The sequence below is a fragment of the Microcaecilia unicolor genome, chromosome 4 (genome assembly GCF_901765095.1).
Source record: "Microcaecilia unicolor chromosome 4, aMicUni1.1, whole genome shotgun sequence".
Classification (NCBI taxonomy): Eukaryota; Metazoa; Chordata; class Amphibia; order Gymnophiona; family Siphonopidae; genus Microcaecilia; species Microcaecilia unicolor.
In genome coordinates this window covers 308,457,977-308,481,737 of record NC_044034.1, presented here as the reverse complement: position 1 = coordinate 308,481,737, position 23,761 = coordinate 308,457,977, and the positions used below count along the sequence as shown (strand labels likewise).

Here is a 23,761-nt window from a genome sequence, read left to right as displayed (position 1 = left end):
AGGAGAAGGAGGGCCTTGGCCTGGCCTGACAAAGAGACTTGGCTAAGGAGGACAGGATGGATTGCAACAGAGGTGCAGGTTCTGAGGGGGCTCTTCATCGGGGAGTCACCATGGTGTTTCTGAAGCTCCAGGATCAAGTGTGTATGTGTGAAATGCCCTGCTGGCTGTTGCCGGGAGTTATTTATGAAAGTGTGCAAGCTCTGGTAGCCAAGGTCAGCGGAAGTAAAATAATTAGGATGGACCCACTGCGGAGAGTGGAGCAGATTGGAGAGGTAGGCTGTGCTCCACTCTTAAATGTAGCTTCATAAATTGCCCTGATGACTGATTTGTGGTAATCCCATCCATCATAGGGTTGTTTTGGATGTATCAAGATGGCAGCTGTTGGGGAAACCAGCTTCAGCCTTGTGACGTCAAGCTGTCTCCTGTCTTATTAAACCTCCTTGGTATTTCCTAAGATGTGCTTCTTGCCTGCCTATCAAGATTTTAGTCATACAATATGGTATTCCTAGAACTTGTTTGATTCAGGTTCCAACCTGGATATCTAACCTTAAAGAGGGGGACATGATGCATGAGCCCGATGGACACCTGCAATCTCTTGTGTCATGGTTCATTCCAAGGTTATGACCCATCTCGTGTGCAACTGTAGCTCCCACTGCAATCGCAATCCTGCTGTGGTCCTGCAACAAAAGATTAAATTTGTGGACCAAAATGTGTACAGTCAATGAAGGAGAAACTAAAAGTATGCATACTTTAGAAAACGTTATTGCACAGATTTACCCAGTTACAGATGAGTAAACTGAGGCAGAGAGAGATAGTGATTTGCCTCAGGAGCTAGCCTAGAGATCCATTAATATTATGTGCTATCCAAATGTGAGATAAATCATCTGCACAGATGAATTATGATAGCAGGTAATTCACCATAATTTTCATCATCAGTCCAGATAAAAAGAGTTCTCATTGTTTTGAAAACTTTTTGAAATTCACACAACAAAATAAAGAAATAACATCTTGAATTTCAAAGCTGTCATCCTCAAAACAGGATTGCCAGTTAGAAAAATTTGTTCATGCCATGAACCTGGTGCGATGCCTTCAGGAAAGAGGCTATCCAATGTTGATCATTGAGCAAGCCTATATATGAGTTGGATTTGTGAATCATGACTCTTGTTACAACAACAGATAATGGATACTTCTATGTATTTTTCCTTATTGTATTGGTATAAGATATATAATTTGAACTATTTTTTTACATATTGGCATGTGTTGTCTTTGCACTCTAATTTTAATGAATTTGCAATTATTGCTTATAAGCAAGTGCTAATATTGAGGACTTATTTTTTCATAACTGTCTACACCAAGTTGATAAAATCACTGATCTTGGACAAAACAGCATGTGGCCAATGTGCCTAGTATAGCTGTATGAGAGAGGGTTAGAATGGAAACATCCCACTACAGGTTGGGTGATTAAAATGCAGTGGCATATGTCTTGTCTATTGACATTTGTGATCTACATTATCATCTGCCCTTGCCTGCTGGTATATGTGGGGCATATTTAAAAAAATGACAAAATGAGGTTTGAATTAGAACAGAAGTAGATTTAACATCAGAAACTTGACAGTTCCTCTAGCAGAACACTGGATATCTAGAAGCCATGCAGTCCAAGAGTTTAGATGGAGAATTCTCAATTTTGTTCCATTACATTGGGGTGGTGGTGACTGTAAACAGCAGCTATTTTGGTTTTTTTTTTTCTCAGCATGGTTACACCAATTGGTCTGAGTGCTGAATTAGAGTGGATGTCCTTCGTCAATAATTGTTAGTCACTATTTCTTTGATTGGTGGTCTGAATGACATGTCTATCATTGATATCTGTGATTTTGGGGCCATTCTACTCATTTGTTATTTAAACAGGACACTCACACCATTTTTCTTGCAGATTTTGATACAGAGTGGACCTTTGTTTGTTTGTGATATCCCTGATGCAGTTTTTTTGAAACATGATATCATGTCAGATGCTACAGCATATTATAGAAGACATCTAAAAAATTCACCAAATTCTATATATGACACCTAAAGTTATGTGTGCAATTGCGTGCACAGTTATAGAATAGGGTCATTTATACACGTAGAGGGGCATAATCGAACGGGTACGACCATCTCTAAGGGTGTCCATCTCTAAGGATGTCCCGGTGAAGGGGCAGGGAAACTCGTATTATCGAAACAAGATGGGCGTCCACCTTCGTTTTGATAATACAGTCAGGGACACCCAAATCTCAACATTTAGGTCGACCTTAGAGATGGTCATCCTCGGTTTTTGGCGATAATGGAAACCGAGGATGCCCATCTCAAAAACGACCAAATCCAAGTCATTTGGTTGTGGGAGGAGTCAGCATTCATTGTGTACTGGTCCCCCTGACATGCCAGGACACCAACCGGGCACCCTAGGGGCCACTGCAGTGGATTAACTGATGCACTAACTGAATGGAAAAAGGCATGCAGTGGTCACTAACCACCTCCTACCCTGAAAAAAAAAACAACTTTAAAAACTTTTGTCTTTTTTTTTTTTTAGAGTATGAGTGATGTCCTTTGCTATGCCTCCGCCTCCGTGACAGCAGTTGAGGATGTCGTTTGCTATTTCTTTGCCTCTGACACCCCCTTTATTTGGATTACAAGTAGCAACAGTGGGATTTAAACTGGCCACCTCTGGATTACAAGACCAGTGCTCTAACCACTAGACCACTCCACTCCCTTGAAATTTGGCCATCCCTGTTGGGGGGGGGGGCAGTTGAGGACATCCAAAATGTTTGAAAGAAGGACGTCCATGCCCTTGTTATGCCTCCACTGACACACACATACCGCCCCCCCCCCCAGGGACCTGCATACTGCCCTCCCCCCACAGGAATGGCCAAATTTCAAGGGAGTGGAATGAACTGAAGTGGAGAAGTGGCCTAGTGGTTAGAGCACTGGTCTTGCAATCCCAAGGTGGCTAGTTCAAATCCCCCTGTTGCTACTTGTGATCCAAAACCCAAAAAATAAAGGGAGTATCAGAGGCATAGTAGGCATGGACATCCTCTTCAAAAAAACATCCACATTTTGGACTTCTTCAACTGCGTTGCTCACACAGATGAGGGATATCGAAGGACGTCCTCAACTGCGGTCACAGGGACAGAGGCATAGCGAAGGAGGTCCTTCACCCATACTCTAAAAAAAAAGACAAAAGTTTTTAAAGTTGTTTTTTTCAGGGTGGGAGGTGGTTAGTGACCACTGGGGGATTAAGGGGACGTCATCCCCGATTCCCTCCGGTGGTAATCTGGTCATTTAGGGCACATTTTTGTGGCTTGGCCATAAAAAAAAAGGATCAAGTAAAGTCGGCCAAGTGTTCGTCAGGGACGCCCTTCTTTTTTCCATTATCGCTTGAGGACGCCCCTCTGTTATGCATGCCCCAGTCCCGCCTTCGCTACACTCTGACATGCCCCGGAGAACTTTGGTCATCCCCATGACGGGAAGCGGTTGGGGATGCCCAAAATCGGCTTTCGATTATGCCGATTTGGGCGACCCTAAGAGAAGGACGCCCATCTCCCGATTTGTGTCGGAAGATGGGCGTCCTTCCCTTTTGAAAATAAGCTAGATAATCAAATTAGCCAATTGGCACTAAATTGGCACTTAATTAGGGATAAGTACCAATAATTGGTGTTAAAAAGCCTACAAATAGGTGGGAAAATGTGGGGTACAAATGTAATAAATAAATAAATAAATAGCAGTTGTGTGCGTAACTGACATGTCTCTATTTTATAAACCAAGTGCCTAACTTCTCTTGAGCACAGCTGCAAAGGGAATATTAACATGGGAGGGGACTGGACACATCAGGGGCATTCCAACTAACCTTGCATGCACTTTATAGAATACTTGCTTTTACACATGCACCTGCTGCATTTAGGGGTCCTTTTAATAAGCTGAGGTAAAAAGGCCCCGCCCTAGCGGCGGTGGCCGATTTTGCCATGTGCTGAGGCCCCTTTTACCGCAGTAGGTAAAAAGGCCCAAAAAAGACATGGCCATTCGGTAAGATTTACATTATGGCAATGCAGGGGGGAGGGGAGTGCTTAACACCACCCACTGATGTGGCAGTAAGGGCTCCTGTGCTAACCTGGTGGGCCCTATTTTCACTAGTGTAGGAAATGGTGCACACTGGTGCTGGACCTATAGCTGGCACCCGCGTTGGGCCTGCGGTAGCTCCAGATTTTGGGCTTACCACCGCTTTGTAAAAGGGCCCCTTAGGTGCCACCATTTACACTAGCCATGGCATAAGTGGTCATGCCTAAAGGTGGGCATGTTACTAATTTTCTATAATAAATTTGGGCCCCTGTGTACTAAGGTGCATTAGCATTTTTAACGCGCCTACACTTAGCGTACACACTAACCATGTAGGTGCCTATAGGGATATTGTAGGCACGTACACGGTTAACGCACATATATGGCTAATGAGCGTTAAAGATGCTAATGCACCTATAATGCAGCTTAGTAAATAGGGCCCTTGGTGTGCAATTGTGCCATTATAGAATACTGGTTTAGTGCCAAGTTTTTCATGCCTAACTTTTAGCACCTTTTATTGAACTGGGCCCTTTATGTTTTGTTATGTGAATTTCAAAAATTTGGGGACTTATTTTGGGGATGTCTCCAATTCTATATTGATTGTACCTTTGAACACTTTGAATTAATATTTTATTTATTTATTTCTTGGGATTTATTAACTGCCTCTATGAAGAGATTCACGCAAGGTGTGTGGACTGATGATGGTAATTGTGGTGAATTACCTGCAGTGATAAGCTATCCATGTAGATGATTGATTCCCAAATTTGTTGTCCCATTATTCATTATATTTAAGATTATTGGGAATCGCTTTTTTCATTTAGCCCATGTGAGATTGGATGCTTATGAAAGCATCACTTCTAGACCTTTGGGGGATTGAATGTGGGGGGAACTAACACTAACCAGATAATAATCTTTGAGCTAAGATATAGGGGGTTGTTCAATGGCCTTGGTCATGGAGTAAATTATATAGAAGGGAAAAAAGCAAGACTATAAAGGGAACAAGAATGAAAATCTGTGAAAACCCTTGTCAACATCATGGAAGTGTGCTGAGCTGGCAAATTACCAATGACCTTGATGCAAGCCAAAGGTGAAGAGCATGGACAGCAGAGAAGCAAACAGAATTGGTTTCAGGATCCCATGCAGCTTTGCTCCAACCATGAAAGCACATCTCCTTCTATCATTTTTTAAATTAAAACAAAATTTACCTGAATGACACCAGCAGAATGGTCAGCGCTACACATGGTGCCCACGTATGCGAGTCCAACTGTTGCTCCATCAAAGTCAATGTTTCTAAAATAACCAGAAATACCTTCTAGTCTGATTTTTGTTATTTGTGTGGAGAGCAAGTAAGTGCGAGAGAAGGATGAGGTTTAGGGTGGAATTCTGGTAAGGCGGGTAATGACAATGTCTAAACAGGGCTCTGAAAAACTTGGGGCCCTGTTTACTGAGGTGTGCTAGCGTTTTTAGCAGACGCTAAAAATTAGTGCACGCCAACCCTAAAGACACCCATATATTCCTATGGGTGTCTCTAGCGTTAGAGCGTGCTAAAAAACACTAGCATGCCTATAGCGCGGCTTACTAAACAGGGTCTTGCTTTCATGGTTCAGACTAACCCACTTGGCAATGGGGAGTTAGTGCCCACAGTACATCACAATAAGTAAATTAGGGGCTCTTTTATTAAGCCACATAAGGATCTACACAAGCCCAATGCCAAAATGGAGTTACCACATGGCTACCATGTGGCTCTTGCGGTAATTTTATTTTTTGTGCGTGTCTGATATGCACGGCCGAAAAATAATTTTCATTTTCAGAAGCGTGTATCGGGCGCGTGCCAAGTGGCATTTGATGCACGTAGGTCATTACCGCCCGGTTACCACGTAAGTATTTACCACTAGATCAATGGCTGGCGGTAAGGTCGCAGACCCAAAATGGACATGCGGCAATTTTGATTTTGCCACACGTCCATTTTTGGCAAAAATAAAAAAAGGTGCATACCCAAAACCCGCACCTACACTACTGCAAACCATTTTTCAGCGCACCTTAGTAAAAGGACCCCTTAAAGCTTGGGCTATAGTTTTTCACAGAAAATTTGTACAAAGCACATTTTTCTCTTCATATTGAAGTATAAGGGGATTTCATAACAAATCTTTATGTATTCAGCTCCTATTCAGACATGAATTCTAGAGGCATTAGACCTAACACAGAATTCCATAGAATTTCTACATTCTGTATTCCTCTAGAAACTTATGTATATTTGGAACTAATATTCCACAGTCTTTTGTGTTCTAGAATTTGCTATATGCTATAACAGAAATATCTTGAAAGAACCAAATATTACTGTAGGTTTAAATGGCATAACTTAATGTCACAATGGGTCAGATTCAGTAAATGGTATCCAAATATGGGTGCCGAAAAAAAAATCGATGTTCTATAAAGCTGTGTTTCCCAAGTCCAGTCCTAGTGTACCCCTTGCCAGTCTGTTTTTTAGGATATCCACAATGAATATGCATGAAACTGATTTGCATACACTGCCTAGGTTATATGCAAATCTCTTTCATGCACATTCATTATGGAAATCCTGAAAACCTGACTGGCAAGGGGTACTCCAGGACCGGACTTGGGAAACACTGCTGTAAGGATGCTTTGGGATGAGCACTATTTACAGAATAGCATTGGGCGCCGAATTCCACGCCTAACCTTGGGCACAAGGACGTACACCAGCTGAAACTAGGTGTAAATCCTGGCGTGCGAGTTGGGCGTGCGGTATTCTATAAAATTGCATGCAATATTCTGGAATGCCCCTGCCCATTTCAATCCCATGGGAACCCCCCTTTGCAGTTGTGCATGGATACACTTAGGTGTTATCCTATAACTGGGTTCATAAGTGTATTTTTGCACCAATCTGCCATTTCAGTCCCATTTTGGCACCTTGCATCCATTAGAACATGTTTCTATGCTGAAAACTAGGTGCGGAATTAGTGCCTAACTTTAGGTGCCATTTATAGAATTGTACAGTAAATGTGCAGATTGATAACCACACTCAGACAGGAATGGCTGTCCACAGCAATGCAGGGAGGCAGTATGGCTGAAACAGGTTGCTAGCAGTAGCTTTGTGACTGGGAACTACTTACCCCCAAATTCTATAAATGGTGCCTAAAGTTAGTTGTGTAATTATGCTCCCAGTTAGAGAATAGGGTCAGTTATGTCTGTAATATAATTAGGGGCCCATTTACTAAGCTGTGGTAAAAGGGGACCTGCGCTAGCATCAGCATGTGTTTTTGACGTGTGCTGAGACCCCCTTTTACCAAGCGGGTAAAAGGCTGTCTTTTTTTTGCTCAAAGGAAATGGCTATGGAATAAGTGAAACGCTTACCCTGTGGCCATTTTATGTGTGTGTGGGGGGGAGGGGGGAAGCCCTTACCTCGACCCATTGAGATGGCGGTAGGGGCTTCTGGGCTAACCCTGCAGTAACCGGGCAGTGATTACCACTGGGTAAGCCCTGGCACTACAAAAATAGAAGATATTTCTGTAGCACTAGAAATGGCACATGCTGGGGGTGGGAACTAGCACCAGACTCCTGCGGTAACCCAGTGATAGCTCAGGATTAGTTTGCGCCAAGCCAATTGCTACGCTCCAAGTCTTTAGAAAAAGGGCCTCTTAATGAGCACTACATTGGCACTTAATTGCAGATAAGTATCAATTAGTGTTAACAAGCACTATATAACTTTTTCTTTGTGAAAAACCCCTTGCCCCCCCCCCCCTTTCACTCTTTAAACCAGCCACCCTATCCAACTGTAAGGCACCCCACTCATACACCCAGAAACCCAGCCATCACATCACACATCCCCACCATGTTATCGTGCCATTTCCCACGCTATGGAAAACTGTCTTGCAATGTTTAGCGTGGCGCTAACCCACGGTGATCAGGCAGGTAATCACCCTCAGTGGGTGGCGGTAAGGGTTCCCCCTCACATGGCCACACGGTAACAGCAATCTTACCATTTGGCTATTTTCAACATTTTTTACCCGCTGAGGTAAAAAGGGTCACAGCATGTGGGAAAAACAGCCCCTGCCACTAGCACAAGGCCCTCTTTACCACAGCTTAGTAAAAGGACCCCTGAGAGCATAAATTCACGTTTCCAAATTTCTCTTAAAGGACAATTACTTTGTTTTTGGGATTACCATTGCAAGTACTCAAAATTAGTATTAGCCGTTTTCCCTTTTCACTGCTATTTGTATTGCTCTCTTTTGGACCTGTGAGGGGCTACAAGCTCCTGTACAGCAACAACTTTGGTTATTCATTGTACTGGAATAATTAAAGGTACTGCAATCTGCAAAGGAACAAATTCTATCCTCCCGCCTCTTCTCTCCTCCAGGGACAGCTAGAGCAATTGGAATGTAATGGTTGTGTTCACATCTTTGGGATAAGCTTAATTGATTTGCAATGAATACATAAACATTGAATCCTCTTAGGTTTTACAGTAGAAGCCAAACTTACGTGATAAACTGGGCATTGTCATTTGGCTTTCTTTTCAGCAGGTCGTTGTTTCTCCAACTGGAGAATAGATCCAAATTCACATTGGCGGAAGAGTTCACTTTTATCAAATCTTTATTACTCCAGACTTCTATCCCAGTCAAAGCTACAAATATGTTTAAACCTTTATAAACCTAGGGAATGAGGAAGAAAATGCCTTTTCATCTTTCTCAAGGAATTATGGATTTTATGAATAATGAAACAGCTCAACTGTACTGATTTCTAGAAAATGTTATGCACCAAGGGCTTCTTTTACAAAGCTGTGATAGCAAATGAGAGGAAGCCCATAGGAATTGTATGGGTTTCCTCTCATTTGCTGCTACAGGAATCACTAGTGCGGTTTAGTAAAAAGAGGCTCCATATGAATACAGTCAAAATTATGCAGTGCTGGAAGGGTTAAGAAAAGAGTTTGTAGTTCCTAGTGAATTTTGCTATAATGAAATGTATGTTACAGTAAACATTTTTCAGAACATCAGATTGCTTTTCATGCATTTCAGTGCATACATGCTATGTATGTATTGTAGTAAGCTGCTTAGAATTGTAAAATAATGCAGAATATAATTTTTTTTTAAATAAATAAGGACTGATTCCATGGAGTTACACTCTTCACTACTGACAATGAGAAGCCTTGAATATTTTTAAAAATATTAATAAATCACCTTTCTAATCCAACAGGAATGCACAGAGGCCCCCTTTTACCAAGCTGCGGCAAAAGGGGGCCTGCACTGGTGTCTGCGTGTGTTTTTCACGTGCACCGAGGCCCCGTTCATCACAGCGGGTAAAAGGGAAGTCTCTCTTTCCTGCAGGAAATGACAATGCGGCAAGTAAAGCATTTGCTGTAAGGCCATTTCGGAGGGAAGCCCTTACCGCCACCCATTAAGGTGGCGGTAAGGGCTCCCGCGCTAACCTGGTGGTAACCGGGCAGCATTCGGCACTGCCCAATTACCGCTGGGTACACTCCGGCGCTACAAAAATAAATATATGTTTGTAGTGCCGGATATGACAGTGCGCTAGGGGTGAGAAGTACCACTGGGCTCTGTGATAGCTCGGCTTTGCTTCCTGTTTAGCGAGCGGTTACCACTACTTAGTAAAAGAGGCCCAGAATGATATACAATTTTTTAAATTTAAAGTCCAATAAAAATAATATTTAAGCAAAAAACATTAAATAAAAAAATTTATAATACTATCACTTAAAAAACACTAATTCAGAGTAGATCTTATTTTTGGATTTTTACAAATGCAAAGAGAATACGATCTTTATTTAGCTGGAAGATAAAAATGACAAACACATTTCAGGTTCTTTACCTTCTGTAGAGCTGATAATGTTTACTCCAATTTGAAGCAAAAACAATAGGCAATAGCTGCTAGTGTTGATAGATAACTATGGGACCGCTAGAATCTGGTCTTAGTACATTTTATTGCAGGACTTTCCAATGTGCTAAGGCAAGATTCAGCATGGCATAATATTAGGATTTTAAAATTATTGTGTTTATGTTCTGGTCATGCAATGATGTTTGCATTAGTATGCTGTACCAGTAAAAAAGTTAACACAGGAGCTTTTACTGCCTCCTATTTAGGAGGCGCTAAGGGGGGATTCTATATATGGCATCTAAAAATTTCGCATGGAAAACATTTCTGCCTCAGCGCATTCTATAAGCCACGCCTAGATTTAGGGGCAGTATCTAGAATATGCTTAGGCGACAATTGTAGCGTCTAAATTCATGTGCATCCATTTACACTAATGAAAACATGGCATAACTCCTGACACATAGATTTAGGTGCAGAGGGCCATGTTCTATAACTACATGTGTACATTTCAGAACGCCCATCAAATGTCCACTCCTACACCCATAACCACACCCCTTTTGTCCTCATGTATTAGAAGTTAGGCACTGTGTGTTACAGAATATGCTTAGCGAGTTGTGCATGTAAATCATAATTATTGCCAATTAGTGCTCATTATTGCTTGTTAAGTGCTTTTATCAATTGTAGTTTTTAAAGCCAATTAAGTTACATCCGCTATTATAGAATTTGCTTGGTTTCGGTGCGGATTTCTAGGCACTCTATATAGAATCTTAGGGTAAGTGCCAGATAGAGCCAGATTCTGTAAATGGTGTCTGAAAAATAGGTGCATCCAAAAATAGCACTTGCCTCCGGATTCTATATAGCGTGCCTAGAGAGATGAGCTGAAAATTAGGCACATTCTATAAGAACGATTGTAACTTAATTGGCTTAACAAATTTATCAGCATTGATAACAGCACTTAACAAGCAATAATGAACACTAATTGGCAACAGGGGCATTGCCAGACTTAGGTGGGAGGGGGGTCCAGAGCCCGAGGTAAGGGGGCACATTTTAGCCCCCCCCCCCGGCGCCACCGACTCCCCCTGCCATTGCCGACCCCCCTCCCGCCGCCAACCCTCCTCCTCTGCCGCCGTCACCTACCTTTGCTGACGGGGGACCCCAACCCCCGCCAGACGAGGTCCTCTTCTACCGGCGCAAGGCTTCGTTCTGTTTCTGTGAGTCTGACGTCCTGCACGTTGTACATACAGGATGTCAGACTCACAGAAACAGAACAAAGCCTTGCGCCGGAAGAAGAGGACCTCGGCTGGTGGGGGTTGGGGTCCCCCGCCAGCAAAGGTAGCCAACGGCGACAGTGGCGTGGGGTTGCTGGCAAAAGGGGGGTTGAGAGGGTCATCGGCAGGAGGGTCCAGGGACAAATCTATGGGGGCCCAGGCCCCCGTGGCCCCACGTAGCTACACCACTGATTGGCAATAATTAGAATTTACGTGCACAACTCATTATGTGTATTCTGTAATGAACTGTGCCAACATCTAACTTATGTAGTTGAGAAGGGGTGTGGTTACGGGTGGGGAAATGTGCATTCCAGAATTTACACCTGCAATTGTAGAATATGGCCCAGTGTGTGTAAATCTACATGCAGGGATTTAGGCCATGTTTTCATTGGCCTAAATGGAAGTGCATTGTTTTAGGCATTAGGATTTCTGCCTAAGCGTATTCTATATATCGTGCCTAAATCTAGGTGCTGCTTATAGAATATGCTTAGGTGGAAATCTTTACCATGTGATTTTTTTAGGTGCCATATATATAGAATCTGCCCTTTAGTGCTACTCTATAAACCATGTTTAAAGAACAGCGTGTAGGGCTGGGGAACAAATCTACATTTAAGTGCAGTAATTTACACCAATGAAAACCTGGTGTAAATACCTGTGCCTAAATTAGGTGCAGTTCCCCCAAATTCTATAAGCATCTGCGTAAGGCTGAGGGACGCCTCTGACATGCCCACACTCCTCTCATGTCCTTTTCAGCTATGCGTGTTAGAATTTATTCACGCCTCTTTTTTTGAATACGCCTAAAAAGAAGCACACGTAAATTTCAATGATTGTCAATTAATGCTGATAATTGGATGCTGATTGGCTCAATACTCAATTAAGTTGCATGCGTCAATTGGGTGAACACCCAATTTAACATACACAACTCACCATGCATCATATAGAATTCAGGGGTTAGTGTAATGCTTCCATGCCCATTCTCTGTCTATGACACGCCTCCTGTCAAAAATATATTTTTTAAATAGCTAATATAACAGGCAAACTACCACATTTTGTGGTAAGCATTTCTTTTTGCATGCTAAGCCCATTTTAGGGCTCTGAGCACTTTAGTTAAAGGATGATTGTGTTGTAATATGCAAACAGTACAATGTATAGGAGGAAATCATCCTCATCATGCTTAAAGGTAGCTCACCTAAAAATTCTCATTCTGTTTTGTTTCCCATGTTGTTGAGGGAAATGTTCATTTTGTTTGTGTTTAAAAAAAAAAAAACTCTCCATTTTGGGAGTAATATCATTAGTAGTGTGTACTCTTTTAGAAAGTTCACACTCCTCCACAAGAGTGCACACATCCTGTATATTGAAGAGTGTGCAGTATTGGGAAAGAGTCACCTTGTTCTGCAAGAGGGTACACTATTTCCTAACAGTGCACATAACAAGATTGAAAGCTTAAGGGCCCTTTTACGAAAGGGTTGGCGTGCAGCAATGGGCTTCCTGTAAGTGTTTACAGATCTGCCCTGGTGCTTTTGTTCATGCATTTTACTGAAAACCCAAGTGGATTACGAGGATTTTTTAAAAAGTAAGTGCCTCTTTTACTAAGCTGTGTAAGGCTCTATGCATGCCCAACGCGCACCAAAATGGACTTACCACCTGACTATCGTGTGCCTCTTACAGTAATTTCATTTTTCGTGCACGTCCGCTATGCGCGTCTGAAATTTTTTAAAATTTTTGAACGTGAGTAGCGGACGCGCTCCAAGTGGCATCTGATGCGCGTAGGTCCTTACCACCCAAATTCTTTACCACTAGGTCTACGGCTGGCGGTAAGGTCTCAGACCCAAAATGGGCATACGGCCATTTTGATTTTGCCGCATGTCCATTTTTGGAAAAAATAAAAGGCATTTTTTGTAGGTGCGCTGAAAAATAATTCTGCGCGCACCCAAAAACCGTGCCTATACTACCACAGGCCACTTTTTACCACGGCTTAGTAAAAGGACCCCTAGATTGCTAAAAACTCCAGATAAATGGGCATTCTTGAATGAGTGTATCTTGAGCATTCCTGCTTAGCATAAGAGTCCCTTGTTTGATGCAGCACTCTGCTAATAACAGTCTACTTGTTTTTCTCATAGCTTTTAGCCGTACAGTCCAAGCTAATATTGACTGCTACCAGACAGGATACTAGGACACCCATATGTTGTACTCATTTCTTGTCACTGAAATACCATCCATGCTGCATTTCTGGTGTACTGTTTTGCATTATTCGATTGTAGAATTAACTAACAAAGGATTAAGAAAAACAATCTTGATCAATAGCATTTTGCACTTCCCTTTGCACACACACACATATGAAAAACTCTTACCAAATTGACATAGTTAACAGTTTCAAAGCACCTCTTTCTTATGTTCTCGATGCTTTGATTGTATTTCCTATACTAAAAACAGAAAGAAAGTATTATTAGTTTAACTTAGCAAAACTGAGAGGGAAAAATAATTTGTTTGTGCCATATAAATACAGCATCTTATTTTATGGAAATAGAGGCTGTACATGCAGTAACTTGGTATAAACAGAAGCAGCTGAAAGGTACACTGTAGCACAAATGCCTCCAGAGCTAATGAGGAGTAGGGTAGAGGAATCCACTGCATTGTTGATTGGCAGGTATTTCCATACCAAGTATTCCTTTAATATTAGAAAGAGAGAAGTGCATAGAGCATGCTTAGTTGTATTCTATTGCCTTACAACAAACATGCTTAAGGGCAATTCACATAATCAGCCAAGGGAGAGCAATTTTTGAAAGGGAGATCTTAGCACACACTCCAACCCCATTCCACTATGTACCAGCCCCCTTCCATTCCTCCACCCCACCCACTCCACCCCACCCACTCCACCTTCTAGCCCTTCCTCTTGCCCCATTTCAACCCCCATGGTAATTCCCAAACAAATACCTTATTTACACCTGTTACAACAGGGATGGATGAGAACTACAGATAACCATTTCCGCTATCCTTCATGTCACTAGAGGCTGACCAAAAAACTGTTTTTTTTTTCTTGTTTCAGCCGAAACCAAATCTGTGGCCAAAATTGGTCACTTGGCTTCAGCTGTGAACACTGTTTAGTGAAAACTCCAGCAGTGCTGAATAGCGAGCTGCTAACTGTAGATATTTAGAGGAAGATAAGCAATTATCTCTTGCTAAATATCTGCGGTTAGGCGCCGATATGCTATTTAACCAGTCAGTGGCCAGATGGTTAAATAGCTTTGAATATTGGGGGATAGTGGATAGCAGAAGATAAAGACCAACAAGGCCCACTGAGTCTGCCCAGTAAGATAATTACATAAGTACATAAGTATTGCCATACTGAGACAGACTGAAGGTCCATCAAGCCCAACATCCTGTTTCCAACAGTGGCCAATCGAGGTTGCAAGTACCTGGCAAGATCCCAAAACAGTACAATACATTTTATGCTGCTTATCATAGAAATAGGCAGCGGATTTTCACCCAAGTCCATCTTAATATTAGTATATGGGGGGATCCAGGGCCTAACTTGGGAGTGAGGATTTGCACCAGGTTTCAGTTGGTGTAAATCCTCATGCCTGAAAGTTGGGCGCAGATCCTGTCACTACATGCTATTCTATAAATGGTACCCAGCTCGGAGTGCTGTTTATAGAATAACGCTCAGTGCACATTTTTTTCAGCGCACAAATTTGGGTGCCATTTACTGAATCTAAACCTGCCCATACCACACCCCCTTGCACTGCACACATAGTTATGATTTAGATTTGTACATCCCAGTTTCTAAAGTCAGGATTTAGACAGATATGTGACATTCAAATCGAAATGCAGACTCATGCATGTCCAAATCACAAATAAGGCTTCTAAAATAACCATCATAATGTATATTGGATCTATGTTACTTTTACCAATTGATAGAAGAGACAATGGGGCTCATTTTTGAAAGAGAAAAATACCCAAAACGTGACAAAAAGCAACATTTGGATGGATTTCTCCTCAAAACATCCAAATCAATATTTTCAAAACCTGTTTTGCAGACGGCTCTCTATGCATTTCATCTGCAGTGCATCTAAATCACAAGGGGGCATGTCGGGCATTTTGAAGGCGGGCTTAGGGTGTGCATAACATCTGGACTTTTTACAGCCATAATGGAACAAAACCAAAATGTCTAGGGTGAAAAGTTCAATGTTTTGGTCTAGACCTGTTTTTACAAATAAGATACAAAAGGTACCCTAAATGACCAGATGACCACTGGAGGGATTCAGGGATGACCTTAGTACACCAGTGGTCACTGACCCCCCTTCAACCCCCCCCAAATGCAAATAAAAATAGTACTCACAAACCTCTTTGACAGTGCACTGTAGACAGGTGGAACTAAGTCCATACCACTCACCAGAAACCCACTTTACCCATATATTGCTGCCCCTTCACCCCTAAGGGCTATTGTTGTGGTGTACAGTTGGGGGTAGTGGGTTAAGGGAGCAATGGTGAGATTTGTACCTGGGAGCATTTATATGAAGTTAGGGTGCCCCATTGCTCTCCTGGGATGTCTGGAGGCCCAGTCTGCTAAACATGCTGGCCCTTCCTACATCCCAATGACTTGATTTTGTACATTTTTAACTTGTTTGGGTTTTTCAAATGGCCTAAAAAGATAAACGCACAAAGCACAAAAACCTTGTTCGAAACAGTATTTTCGGGAAAAAAAAAAAAAAAAAGATATCTGTTTTTCCTTTTTTGAAACTGGGTATATTTTAATGCAAAATGTCCAAATTCCAACTTAGACAAACTATTGAAAATGTTCCTCAATATTCTAAGAAGTGGACTGAAAATAAAGCTATAGGTTTAGTAAAACAAACAAACAAAACAACAAACTGTGTATCTCTCAATGGCTTTGTCCTGAGAAAGGAGCAAGTAATTACCAAAGAGGAAGTGACATCATAATAGATCCTGAATTGAACTCTGACTATATTATATTGTGACCGCTAATGGCCTCACAACAAGTGATGAAGCAGCCCAAAGTATTTCCCTGAGCCTGTGTCTCCCTCCCCTAGCTATATGAAAACTTAACTTCATCTAATGCCTGCTCAAACACAATCCTGCTTGACTAATCTAATTAATATTTTAGGTTTCCGTTGGCATTGCCTTTTCCTTTGCCTAAAGGCTGAGTTGCAATATAGCTTTGAGTACATGGTCCCATACTCACCATGCTGTTATCAGCTACAAAGTAGAGTTCAACATATTTCTTTGCTTGCAGGAACTCCTGACTCTAAAAGAAAGTATGAGAACAGGTCCCGTTAGAAACTTTAGTGTAATTCTTGTGCATGAATAAGTCTTGTTTTTGTGAATTATTGTGCAGAAGGCAGTGTGCTGCTGATCTACTATGCATGCTTTTTAATAGAAGCTAATTGTGCTGTCCCACTTTCATGGTTTCTGTGCCTTAAACTTCCCTTTGCTTTAATTGCTGTGTTTGCTATCACAGATTTTTGCATGCATAAACATTGTTGATTTAATTTATACCCACTTCTTGGCCACTTCTGGATCTTGAGGTTTTAGCATTAGGATCTTCTTCCCAAGTTGTGTTGATGACACCACATGTTTTGGGGGCATTATCTATGGTCTCATATTCATAAACTGCATGTTCCTCACCGTCTGTCAGTTTCAAGGGTTCAATCAGATATCTCTGAGCCGCTGTCTTAAAGATGCCTCTGAAAGAAAATAATAAGAACGTGTAAAACAGTACAGTAATACCTCGGTTTTCGTTGACTTCGGTTATCGTCGGTTTCGGTTTTCGTCTATTTTTCCTGCGAAAAATTTGTCTCGGATTTCGTCGGTTGCCTTGGATTTCGTCGGTGTGCCCATGTGACCTCGCTGCTAATTTTGCGAAAACAAAGGGCCTTCTTCAGAGATTAAGGACATCTTCTCCATGTGGAGCAAGGTACAGGGGTTTGTGGAGAAAAATCACCCAGACAAAGCTGTTACAGGCCGTGTCTGCAACTTGTTTAATGATAATGTCTTGCCCCGTTTTAGGCAAATCTTAAAGAGGCGGCAGAAACAGACCTCTTTGGACAGCTTTCTTGTGCGACATGGGTCCACTGACTCTGAAGCTGGTCCTAGTGCCAAAAGACCAAGAAGGGAAGTGACCCCAGATAGTGCCATTATAGAGGGGCATCCCCCTTCCAAACAATAATATCTGCACCTCTCTCTCCCCTCCTCGCCGTCTTCCATACACCAAGAAGAGTCTTCAGAAAGGTAAATGCCATGTTAAATATTCATTTATTCTTTACATTAGTCTTTTATATTCATTTTATATTAATTTCTTATTGTTTTTAGTATTAAAAACTATATTTATTCTCTATAAAATGTGTTTTTGTATGTATTTTGGTGTGTCTAGAATGAATTAATTGGATTTACATTGATTCATATGGAAATAATTGCCTCGGTTTCGGATTTCGCCGATTGTTTTCGGACAGATTATTGACGAAAACCAAGGTATCACTGTACATTATAGAACTAGATTATGCGATATAACTTGCTAACAATAGAAGGTTTTTTATGAAAATTGTTCTTCTGACTCAATGAGGACCAGCTTCTACTAGGCAACAGTGCTGTGAACCTTTATGTGTCACCCACCGGAATTATACAACAAATGAAGGCAGGAAAAAGAGCAAAGTTTAGATATTCTGATGCTAGGAATAATGATTTTCTTTCGGTACTACCTAAACTGTAAATGCTTAGATAAAGTTTTAGGCAGAATAAAATTAAACTAATGAAGAAACGTGGCAAAAATCATTTTTGATAGCGGGTCCAAGGGTGGGGAATTTGTTGCCAGAACACATCAGGACAATGAGGAATACAAATCAATTCAAGAAATTGTTGAATTGTGGATGCATTTATGATTTGGACCAGTGAATTTACTTTTAGTTGGTTGAAAGAAAGTAATCATTGTACAATGGAGACAAGATAACGTGCTGTATTTTGTTTTGTTTTAATGTGTTTTTTTGGCTTTTATGATTATGTATGTATTTTTGTGATCCATACAGTTTTACATGGAATATAAATTAATAAAACTAAACTAAACTAAAAGTAGTCATATTAAGCACTGGCAACAATGATGCAATATTAAAAGAAAACAAAACTGGAATCGGTAATAGTAATTATGCCATTGCTTGTAACTAATGCTGAAAGTTAATTGCAGTTAACTATGCGGTTATAATTATTAATAGCAATGTTAAAAAAAAAACCCTGATTCTGATTAAAGAATTTAATCACACTGCGGCATCTCCTATCTCCTCCAAATATCTCTTCTGCTCTCTTCCACTCCTGACCCCAGTCCTCAGCATGACCCAGCATATTTCCCTCCAACCAGGATTCAACATCACCCCCCCCCCCCGCACATCAGCCTTCCTTAAAAATGGTCTTCTGTTGGTCCACAGCAGTGGCAGTGGTGCACATTTGGTGCCTGCAGTCTGCTCCAAAGCTTTCCCTCTGGCCTGTTCTGCCTCCTCTGATATCACTTCCTGTTTTTTCATGGGTGGGATGGGTCAGAGGGAAAGCTTCGGACCTGTCTGCAGGTAGCCACTGCAAGGGACCAACAGAAGACAACCTTGAAGGAAGACTGGGGGGAGAGGGGAATTGAGAGGGGGCAAATATGCCAAACTCTGAGTGGTAAAAATTAAGCGAGTGGTAGACTTGAAAGCAGAACTGGAAGGGTCACCAATGGAAGCTATTGCCAAAACAGTAAGCTCCAGCAGCCACGAAAAGTACTTTGTGTTGCTCCTGTTTGTTTTCCTACTCATGAGGGTGGAGGGGAGGGAGAGGTGCTGAACAATAGGAGGGAGGGAGAATGAAAGAGATAATGGACCTGGGGGAAGAGGAAAGGGAGGGATGGAAGGGAAAGGGAGATATGTTGGATCTGGGGGTGGGGGGTGGAAGGGAAGTTCTTTAAGGAAGGGAAGGGGATGGGATTTGATATACCGCCTTTCTGCGGTTACAATCAAAGCGGTTTACATATTATATACAGGTACTTATTTTGTACCTGGGGTAATAGAGATTTAAGTGATTTGCCTAGAGTCACAAGGAGCTGCAGTGGGAAATAAATACATAAATAAACAAACTTTAATCGTGCAATTTACCGCAATCAAGATGTTTCTATCCTGTGATTAATCGTGATTAGAAATTTTAAGCGCAATGTGGCCCTACTTGTAACCATTATCCTTTTAATGCACTGCAAGTCTATAGTGCTAGATTCATGCAGTCTGCCCTCAGCACACTCAGAATGTGACTCATAACTGCAGAGATGGTATGCTAGATCCAGAAGGATATTAGAGTACATTTATGGGGTAGATAGCAGTGATCAGTGGTTTTTGGCCACCACTGTCTTTATCCCAGTGGCCAGGCACTGGTATTGAATATCTGGGTATAAAGAAACATAGACTCTTGATGTCAGATAAAGGCCAAATGGCTCATTCAGTCTGCCCATCCTCTGTAACCCCTAACTTTTCCTTTTCCTAACGGATCCCACGTGCTTATCCCATGCTTTCTTAAACTGTGACACAGTCCTCAACTCCACAGCCTCCACTGGGAGGCCATTCCACGCTTCCACCACCCTTTCCGTGAAATAATACTTTCTTAGATTCTTCCTAAGCCTATTCCCTATGCGATTAAGTTCAGTATTCAGCCCTTAACTATATAAGGTGAAACACATAAAGATAAGACAGTGTTTCATGTGGTCCTATTTATGCGGTTACCCTACATACAGTAGTTAAGTGCTGATTGTTGACACTTAAACACAGAAGTGCTGATTTCCCCCCAGACAACCCACAAAATAGACAATAACCAGGAATATTCAAAGGCACTATCTGCTGCCCCCAGGCAAGTGATTTAAATGGTTTCTTGTTGTTTAAATCACTTTGAATATTAACCCTATAGGTATATGTAGAAATGGCTAAAGTTCTGCCTTTGCAGCAGCACCAGATTCTTTTGCCCTGTACCAGAATGAGAAACAGCTTTGACCTTTTCCTAATCCCATCAGCTTCCAGAACAGGGGGCTGTATCTTCCTTCCTGACTAACAGTGTAGGAGGAGCCATCCCTTGGAGGGAAAACAGGGCTCCTAAAAATACCCAGCTCCGTAGAGTATCTTTGTATTTGTTTTACAAATGGCATAGTCGCGGGTCTGCCCGAGTAGGCAGGGTCCCACCCAGCAGTGGCGCACATTGTTAGTGTAGCTGAAGGGGATCCCTAGGCCTCACAAGCTGAACAATCCTCTCTGGAGTCCTCCTGAGCAGTTTCATTCCCGGGGCAGTCAGCAGTGTGTTCCAGCAACTGATGCTGGCATTCCTCCCATCCCACACATGCTCAGTTTAATTGGCACCTCCATGCATGCACGCACGGGAGGGGGATGCTAGTTGAACTGAGCATGTGCAGTTGGGGGGTTGCAGTGCTGGTGTTGGGGATGAGACTGCTTGGGGGGTACTCCAGAGAGGACTTCAGAGAGGTCTCCAGAGAGGTCTGGCCAAGGTATTCATTTTACGGGAGGAGTAGCAGGCAGAGAGAAAATGTGTGGCTTGTGCCCACCCATTCCACCCCCCAGGCCCACACAAAAATTGAGGTCTGGCTGCAGACTACTTGCTCCTTAGAAACCCTATAGACCCTGTTTACTAAAAAACCTCTAAACCACTGTATTACATCTCTCACAATGCCTACATTTCCCAAAACATCCAACAATGTTACATGATCCACCAAATCAAAAGCAGATGACAAGTCAAATTGTAATAAAATGACTTGATAACCTTGAGACCTAAAAATTCTAGCTTGTGCTAACCATGAATTCAACGTCTCCCCTTACGCTCCTACCCGTAACCTCCGCTCACAGGATCCTTCTCCACCACCGCCAACTCCAGGCTCCGTCCTTTCTGCCTCGCCTCACCCTATGCTTGAAATAAACTCCCTGAGCCCATACGCCAAGCCCCCTCCCTGCCCATCTTCAAATCCTTGCTCAAAGCCCACCTCTTCAATGCCGCTTTTGGCACCTAACCATTATTCATCTATTCAGGAAATCTAGACTGCCACAATTTGATTGACTGCACTTTTTTTGTCCTTTAGATTGTAAGCTCCTTCGAGCAGGGACTGTCCTCTGTGTTAAATTGTACAGCGCTGCGTAACCCTGGTAGCGCTTTATAAATGTTAAGTAGTAGTAGTAGTAGTCTCAGTACTAAAACCCTGTCTAAAACCAGATTGTGTTTGCAAAAGCACATTGTGTCGATCTAAATAATCCTCCAACTCAGTGGCGTAGATAGGGGGGGGGGGGGGGTGCCAGGGGAGCGGCCGCTCCCCAAATGGAGTTCTGCCGGTGCCGGCGCCTATTTTTTCTCAATGTGTTGCATTGAAAATGTGCGCCAGTGCCGGTGGAAATCTGCTCTCGCACCGCTCTCGCTCCCCCCATTCCGTCAACCTGGCTCCGCTTCTGCTCCAACTGTTTTGCCACCAAACCCTCTATAATCTCAGCAAACATTAAGGAATGTCCTTTCCTGAAGCAGTCTACAATCTGTTAAAAAACACATACCTTATACCATTGCATATACTGATGCTTGCTGAAGATCCAGTTTCATTTTTTAGGTATCCTTGGTAGTAGCAGTTCTCCTAATTGGGGGTGGAATACAATGGTTAGAGGTAGCTTGGACAAACCTTATTTCTTTTTCTAGACAGATTTGTCATTAGAAGTATAAATTATATGTAAGTATCTGCACTGCCTAGCTTATGTTCGAAAGGGAATGACGCCCATCTTCCGACACAAATCAGGGGATGGGTGTCCTTCTCTCAAGGTCGCCCAAATCAGCATAATCGAAAGCCAATTTTGGGCGTCTTCAACTGCTTTCCATCGCAGGGATGACCAAAGTTCACGGGGGCGTGTCGGCAGTGTACCGAAGGCGGGACGGGGGCGTGGTTAAAAGATGGGCGTCCTCGGTCGATAATGGAAAAAAGAAGGGTGTCCCTGATGAGCATTTGGCTGACTTTACTTGGTCCAATTTTTTTCACAACCAAGCCTTGAAAAGGTGCCCGAACTGACCACATGACCACCGGAGGGAATCGGGGATCACCTTCCCTTACCCCCCCCCCCCCCCCAGTGGTCACCAACCCCCTCCCACCCAAAAAAAACATCTTCAAAAATATGTCGTGCCAGCCTCTATGCCAGCCTCAAATGTCATACCCAGCTCCATCACAGCAGTATGCAGATCCCTGGAGCAGTTTTTAGTGGGTACTGCAGTGCACTTCAGGCAGGCGGACCCAAGCCCATCCCCCCCTACCTGTTGCACTTGTGGTGGTAAATGTGAGCCCTCCAAAACCCACTGTAGCCACATCTAGGTGCCCCCCTTTACCCTTTAAGGGCTATGGTAGTGTTGTACAGTTATGGGTATTGGGGTTTGGGGGGCTCAGCACCCAAGGTAAGGGAATTATTCACCATGGGAGCAATTTATGAAGTCCACTGCAGTGCCTCCTAGGGCATGTGAGGGGGGGGGACCAGTGCACTACGAATGCTGGCTCCTTCTATGACCAAAGAGCTTGGATTTTGTCGTTTTTGAGATGGGCGTCCTCGGTTTGCATTATGGCCAAAAATCGGGGACGACCATCTCTAAGGTCGACCATCTCAACATTTAGGTCAACCATCTCTTAGATTGACCTAAATGTTGAGATTTGGGCGTCCCTGACTGTATTATCGAAACGAAAGATGGACGTCCATCTTGTTTCGATAATACGGGATGCCCCGCCCCTTTGCAGGGACATCCTCAGAGATGGATGCCCTTAGAGATGGGCATCCCCATTCAAAAATGCCCCTCCACGTGTGAAGATTTGAATTACAGTTGCCCGCCCACCTCTAACAAGTTTCACTGTAATTATATGTGTTAAGTGTAGTAAACATATGCAGTGTATTACATGATGCACATGTATAGATCCTTGCAGGACCCTCACTAGTCCTGTATGTCCCTGCCCCCAGAACCATACCAAATTGCAGAGCAGAGAAGGAGCATACCATCTAGTTATAGTATTCCCCCTTCCTGATATAGCAACAATGATACTGCCTCCCCTTTATAAGTTAGAGACCCTAATGAGCATGTGTGATGTTGCTGGTGATGTGGTGTGGTGATGTGAGCTGTGAGGAGTTAAGCTCTTAATTTGTCTGAGTGCAGGGCCCAGCCCTTGGGCCTCAGTTTTTTAATGCTTTGTAGGCAATTTCTCTAAATGGGTTGGTTTCGCGCATAATAAAATACTGGACTGGCAAATATAATAACAGCACAGTCACCTCACTTTAAATTGCCAGAAGTATAGTCACAAGGCACTTCTCCTGAAACCCACTTCTTCTATTTTATAATTTAATGATGGAGAAAAAGACTCAAACTTAAGTAACAGGCACACAGGGGATATACCTACAACTTTTTCCTGTGGCCACTACTTTTATCGGCAAAATACTCCATCAATTAAGTTCAAGAGCATCAAATAATCATGTGGGTTACACAGTAGGACATGTCTTCAACTCAACATGCACTAAAAATATTTTTCACTTATCTGCAGC

General features: G+C 42.6%; 1 protein-coding gene across 2 annotated transcripts in view; it reads right to left on the bottom strand.

Annotated features, from left to right (window-relative positions):
* LOC115469316 (zinc metalloproteinase-disintegrin-like NaMP) overlaps positions 1-23,761 on the bottom strand; it is a 126,444-nt gene that overhangs the window by 69,310 nt on the left and 33,373 nt on the right. For both annotated transcript variants that reach the window (XM_030201822.1, XM_030201823.1), the window contains exons 5-11: positions 21,755-21,831; positions 16,714-16,897; positions 16,396-16,458; positions 13,544-13,615; positions 8,581-8,750; positions 5,289-5,373; positions 547-677 (exon numbers count right to left, since the gene is read on the bottom strand). In XM_030201822.1, the coding sequence (XP_030057682.1) occupies positions 547-677; positions 5,289-5,373; positions 8,581-8,750; positions 13,544-13,615; positions 16,396-16,458; positions 16,714-16,897; positions 21,755-21,831 (782 nt within the window). The remainder of the gene's footprint in view (positions 1-546; positions 678-5,288; positions 5,374-8,580; positions 8,751-13,543; positions 13,616-16,395; positions 16,459-16,713; positions 16,898-21,754; positions 21,832-23,761) is intronic.